The 5,894-nt window shown below is 55.5% G+C and overlaps 1 protein-coding gene across 1 annotated transcript; it reads right to left on the bottom strand.

Moving 5' to 3' along the window:
• Positions 1 to 2,706: 2,706 nt before the first annotated feature.
• On the bottom strand, positions 2,707 to 5,391 carry FOXD1 (forkhead box D1). Its single transcript, XM_037157033.2, is given in 3 exon segments — positions 2,707 to 3,888; positions 3,891 to 4,221; positions 4,223 to 5,391. Coding segments are annotated over 3 exon segments (1,359 nt in total). The 5' UTR covers positions 5,003 to 5,391; the 3' UTR covers positions 2,707 to 3,640.
• Between the last annotated feature and the right edge of the window lie 503 nt (positions 5,392 to 5,894).

Consider the following 5,894-nt stretch of genomic DNA (forward strand, 5'->3'; position numbering starts at 1 on the left):
ATTTTAGTCCCATCAACAGAAAGTTTGGGCAGGAAAGGGCCCCTGACTGAGCAGGGGACAGCGAAGTAGAGATGTACAAACAGACAGGCATCTGAATGTGTAAAAAAGAGGGAGAAAATGGGTCCTCACATTTTTCCCTTCCCCTCTCCAGTTTTCCTTTTTTCTTTTCTTTCCTCTTCTTCTTTTTTTTTTTTTTTTTAAGAGGAAGGGAAGTGGTTCTTAAATAAATGCAGAGGGTTGGGATGGAGAGTAAACATGGTGTTGAGCAGAAGCGCTAGCTTATTTTAAAGAAATAAAATAATTACCCAATGGAGAAAAAAGAAACCAACCAAGAAACAATCTAAGGTCATGACACCATGTGTGGTACAAGGAGCAATTCAACCCATAAGGGCTTCATTACCCCAGCAATAGATAACATTTGGCTAAATCGAGCTGCAGATTAAATCTCCGCGGCACAGCAGAGCCCTGAATGGAGAGGCTCCTTTTTGTGTGGTCCTTCCCCGGGATCTGCCCAAACCATTAGCCCCAATACATCCCTCTCCCTATTAACTGCAGTTCCCTCCCAACTGTGCTTCGGTCATTTGTCTCCAGACTCTACGGGGGCGTTTGATGAGCAGAGAAACGAGGAGAAGGGGAGAAAGGCGTCGGGTTAATGAGTTGTAGCAAATCCACACTTTGTAGTCAGGAGGAGGAGAGCTGGTGGCCAATGTTTGTGCAACTGGTTTATTTTTCGAGACCCGGCCTATTGAGGAAGGCTTGTTCAAGCAGACTTCATCCTTACAAACACACAAACATCCTTCTGTTTGCCTTCAAAGAAAAGGGGACCAGAGCTGAATTTGCATGCGAATGCGGGGCCCCCGAGAGGAGACGTCCTCGCCCATCAAAGGCCACGGTAGCCGGGCAGCCTTTGTTCCAGCACCTGCTCACCCCGCGTTCCGGGCTTTGCGGGATCCACGGCCCACCGCGCAATCCTTGCCCGCTCTGAGGCCCTCGCCGCTCAGCCCAGAGCCCACTCCTGTCACAGCCCACGGGTCACCCAGCCCTGGTGTCGCCTCCGTCTGCCAGCCAGGCTGGAATGGCCAGCGAAGCTGACGGCAGAACAGCACCCCGGGAGAGTGGAGCAGCTGGACTCAAAGGATCAAAAATGGAGACTGAGGCAGGCAGGTCGACTTTACTTTTTCTTACGGCTCAGGGCTTGAGATGCGGCTGCCGTCTCTCCAGCCAGCGCAGGAGGAGCCGGGACTGGAACTGCGGAACCCGGACTGGAGCGATGCTGGGTCGCCCAGCGCCTGCCTGCCATTCCCTTAAGGGTGCTGACAGCCTGGGGCGTGGGGCTCCTCCCGGCACTTTTTTAAAGATGCGGGAATCTGAACACAAAGAGATCAGCCAGGAACCCCTGCTTTCGGGACATCCAAGCCTCATGCAAATAATCACACACACGTGACCGTTCTTTCACTCCGTCTTCACCACTACTTTCAGATGGCAATGGCAGCCCTGTGCCTTGCAGGAGGCTGCGAGGTGCGCCCGCAGTGCCTGCGCACTTTGGGTTACGCCTGCTAATGCCTCTCCCCACCGGTGGCATCGGATGTCCTCGGTTCCAATGTCTCCTCTCCCTTATTTGGGCTAGAATAAAAGTAACTTTTGCATGTAACTAGAATAAAAGATTCTTGTCTAATGATACTTCAATTTGCATCTATATACTGTTAAGTTTGGGGGTGAATGTGTTTAAACTCATATAATCTCTTCCGAACATGTCTCATTTAAAACTTTTTTACTTATTAATTGTAGAGAGAGAAACACTGATTTGCTGTTTCACTTACTGATGAACTCACTGGTTGTTTCTTGGACGTGCCCTGACCAGGATCAGACCGCAGCCCTGGTGTACTGGACAATACTCTACCCAACTGAGCTGCCCAGCCAGGGAACTTCCAAACATTTCATAGGAAAAAGAAAAAGGAACTTAATTTTGAGGCTGTGAATCAGTTTTTTCCTCCCCCCAAATAAAGGAGGAGACTGGACGTCAGGACTGCATGTTACCGGGACATAATGGCCTGTATTTCGGTCTCTGTTAACTTGCTCAGTTCAGTCTGCAGATCTGCACATGTACGCCTGCCTGAGGTATTCAAAAAATTTTATTGAACTGATTTTACCTCCCCTGCAACTCACTGGTACAAAGTATTTAAATGTCTTGGTTTTATTTGCACTCACATTAGTATCTGTAGTCATCAAAACTACAGTCTCACTTTTTGCAAGGTCTACAAGTTGCCTGCAACAAGTAGTTTAGCAAAAACACATAGAATTTGAAAAAAAAGATATTCTAAATCTAAAATGTATAAATGTAATTAGTTCCATAAACATCTGATGCAGTTTCATTTTTATTACTTACTCATTTAAACTAGAATTTTGATGTTTGCCTTTTAGGATAAAAACTTTATGCAATTACTGGGATCTCTTCTCTTGAGAAAACAGTAGCTTTAAATACCAAAACTTTCCAATACAATTCATTCTGTATATGTGCACATTTTCTTATTCAGAACTTTAAAGCCATTTAACTGATGATCACACCTATTAAAAATTTACAACTAAAAATTGCCTATTTACTTGTGTTGCTTGTTACTATATAATATTACATTGCAGAGCTTTTAACAGATACTCACAATATTATGATCAAATGTCAGCAGAAATTGCTTGAAGTGTGAAGCTCAAAAAATTAAAAGTTCTATACAATTATCCTAAGGTAACTGTGGCTTTAATTTTAAATAGACTCAGTGTTCATCAAAATGGAATGGAATTAGATTTGAAAATATATATCAAAGGTACTTCTTTTATTTGTAGTCATTAAAAAGCAAACTTCTGGTCTCCTGTAATAAAGCTTTTGTTAAATTGTTTGAAAAATGTGTTTGAAAATATTTGCCTTCCTATAATGGGCTCCTTCTCTTACACAGAAGCTTTTTAAACAGAAAGAACATTAACTAAGGGGACGACTAAAGCCAATTCTTTTGGTGGATTTTCTTTCAAAATTAAGCATTTTATTTCTGAAAAAGTGTAAAAATCTTACATTAGAATAGTACAACAATTGCCAGTAAAATTTACAATACTCCTTGTAAAGAATATGCAGTAAGTACAAAATAAAAATTCCGTATGTCTATTATACAAAACACAGGTTAAAATAAGAAATAAACTTGACTTTTTTCCTTGTGTAAACACGTTAATCGTTTTTTTCCTCTTCATGAAAAAGTACACCAGACAAGTGTCTTCAAATAAAAATTACTGCTTTGCTGACATTCTTCAGGGCCTTTTTACTATTTTCGTGCTCGTCTTTTGAACACTGATTATTTTGTTTTTTTAACGCCTGGACCTGAGAATCTCTAGACCTCGAGAAGGCTTAGAAGTTTTAAGCGTTTCCCAAAGACGAGGACGTCACTGCGCCCGGACCGGGCAGCCCGCGCGGGCGCCTCTCCCTCCCCGCCCGGGGCCGGGGCCGCAGCGCGGGGCGACCCCGCGGAACCGAGCGGCCCCCAAACGCAGTCTCGTCCGAGAGTCCGCGGCGGCGAAACGGGCGGCCACGACACCCCACGCCCGGGACGGAGAAAGCGGCGGAGTCCTACCTTCCGCCTCCCGCGCGCGCGGCCGGGGCGCGCTAACCATTGGAGATCCTGGCGGTAAAGTTCTCCACACCGGGCAGGGCGGCGCCCTGGTGCAGGGTCCCCAGGGCGGCCGACGAGGACACGGAGGAGGCGGCGGCCGCCGCGGCGGCCACGAGCGAGCGAGTGAGCGCGGCCGCCGGGCCCACGGCCGCCTGGGCCGCGCAGCCGCCGGGTCCCGGCGTGGGCGCCGCCGCGGGCGAGGGCGACGGCGGGGCCTGCGCGGCGGCGGCGGCCGCGGCGCCGCGGCGGCGGCGGCGGGGCCCAGGCTGCCGCCGATGATGCTCTCGATGGAGAAGGGCGAGCGCGCCAGGGCCGCGGCGCCCGGGCCGCCCGCCTTGGCCGCGGCGGCCTGCAGAGGCCCGGGCAGGGCGGCGCCGAGCGGAGGCGGCCGGTAGCCGAAGGCGGTCCGGGCCAGCTCGGCGGCCGCGCCGTGGGGCGCGGGGGGCGGCGGGGGCGAGTGCGGGTGGAAGGCGGCGGCCGCGGCGGCCGCGGCGGCAAAGAGCGCGGAGGGCGGCGCGTAGGGCGGCAGCTGCAGGCCGTAGCTGCAGGCGTAGGGCCCGTAGCCGTAGGCGGGGCGGCGGCGGCGGCGGCGCGGGCGGGAAGAGCGCGGCGGCGGCCGCCGGGTCCCCCGCGGTCCCCGCGCCGCGGAGCAGCAGCGACTCGGCGGCCGCGGCGTTGGGCGGGAGCAGCGGCTGCCGCTTGAAGCGCTTCCTCCGGCGCAGGAAGCTGCCGTTGTCGAACATGTCGGCGGACTCGGGGTCGAGCGTCCAGTAGTTGCCTTTGCCGGGGTTGCCGGGCTCGCGGGGGATCTTGACGAAGCAGTCGTTGAGCGAGAGGTTGTGGCGGATGCTGTTCTGCCAGGCGGGGAACTTCTCCCGGTAGTAGGGGAAGCGGCCGCTGATGAACTCGCAGATCTCGCTCAGCGTCAGCCGCTTCTTGGGGCTCTGCAGGATGGCCATGGTGATGAGCGCGATGTACGAGTAGGGCGGCTTCACCAGCGGGTTCTTGGCGCCGCCGCCCGCGCTCGCGCTCCCGCCCGCGCTCCCGCCCCCGCCGGCCCCGGCCCCCGCCGCCGGGGCTGGGCCGGGGGGCGCCGGGGAGCCCCCAGTCTGCGGGGCCAGCAGGATGTCGTCGTCGTCGTCCTCCTCCTCCTCCAGGTCCTCTAGTTCGTCCTCGCCGGCGTACGAGCGCCGCCGCCGCCGCCGCTGCGCGGGGACATCCAGCCGGGGCCCGCCACCGCCGCCCTCGTCGTCCTCCTCTTCCTCATCGTCTTCGTCCTCGCCCTCCCCCACCACGTCGATATCAGTCTCCTCGGCAAGGCCGGAGGCATCGGACATCTCCGTGCTCAGGGTCATAGCTGTCCCGCTGCAAGGGTGAGGCGGCGCATAGGGGCGCCGGACTCTGGGCTCCCTCCGCGCCCCAGCCCGGGTCCCGGGCGGAGGGCCCGGCCCCGGGGCGCCACGCTGGGGGCGCGGCCGCTGCTCAGGCTGAGCTCCGGGGCTGCCCGGCGGCGGCCCAGGCTTTGCACTGCGAGTTTGTAACTCCTGCACCGCCGCCGCTCCCCCGGCTCCACGGGCACCCGGCGGGGTGGAGGACTTGACCTTCCCCTCTCCGAGAGCCGTGGCCCGGGTCAGGTGAAGAGGGGGTGACAGGGCCCTGGGTGAGCAAGTCTGCCCGTTGGAGCGCTGGGGAGGGTGCGGGACGGGTGAGAGCCCAGGGACAGAGCCCGGCAGGCGAGGGGCTGAGACCAGGAGAGGGCGGACCTTCACGCAGCTTATAGCAGAAGGAGGCCTGTCACATGGTGCGCACGTCAGAGCGCTGCCAAGGGACTGGAAAGCAAGCATAGGAAATCAGCCTTGCTCTGGAGAAAAAGTTCACCCGTAGGGGGGAGCAGGAACTGAGAAGAGACAACAGGAGAGAGGACCCCACCATTCCTCGCCAAAAGGGCTGAGACCTGAATTGCGCACTGGCCCGCGGTGGTGGGTCCAAGGCACAAGTTAGAGTTCCAGCCTCTTTCTCTGCTATTGGCCTTCAACCCTAACTTCAGAAGCAGCCCCTTGATGCGGTGGATTGACCACTCCAAGGCCTGTAGGAGCCGTCCAGGGGCAAAACGACACCCCATCGTCTGAGGTGGTCCCTGGGGAATGGCTAGGAGGTCTGTGGGACTGTCCCATCTCCTTGTCCCATCGGTCAACTGGCTCGCCATCGAATCTGATGAGAATCCCCACTCTACCCCCCCCCGCCCCC

Source organism: Artibeus jamaicensis, unplaced genomic scaffold (assembly GCF_021234435.1).
Source record: "Artibeus jamaicensis isolate MK-2021 breed Jamaican fruit bat unplaced genomic scaffold, CSHL_Jam_final scaffold_369, whole genome shotgun sequence".
NCBI lineage: Eukaryota > Metazoa > Chordata > Mammalia > Chiroptera > Phyllostomidae > Artibeus > Artibeus jamaicensis.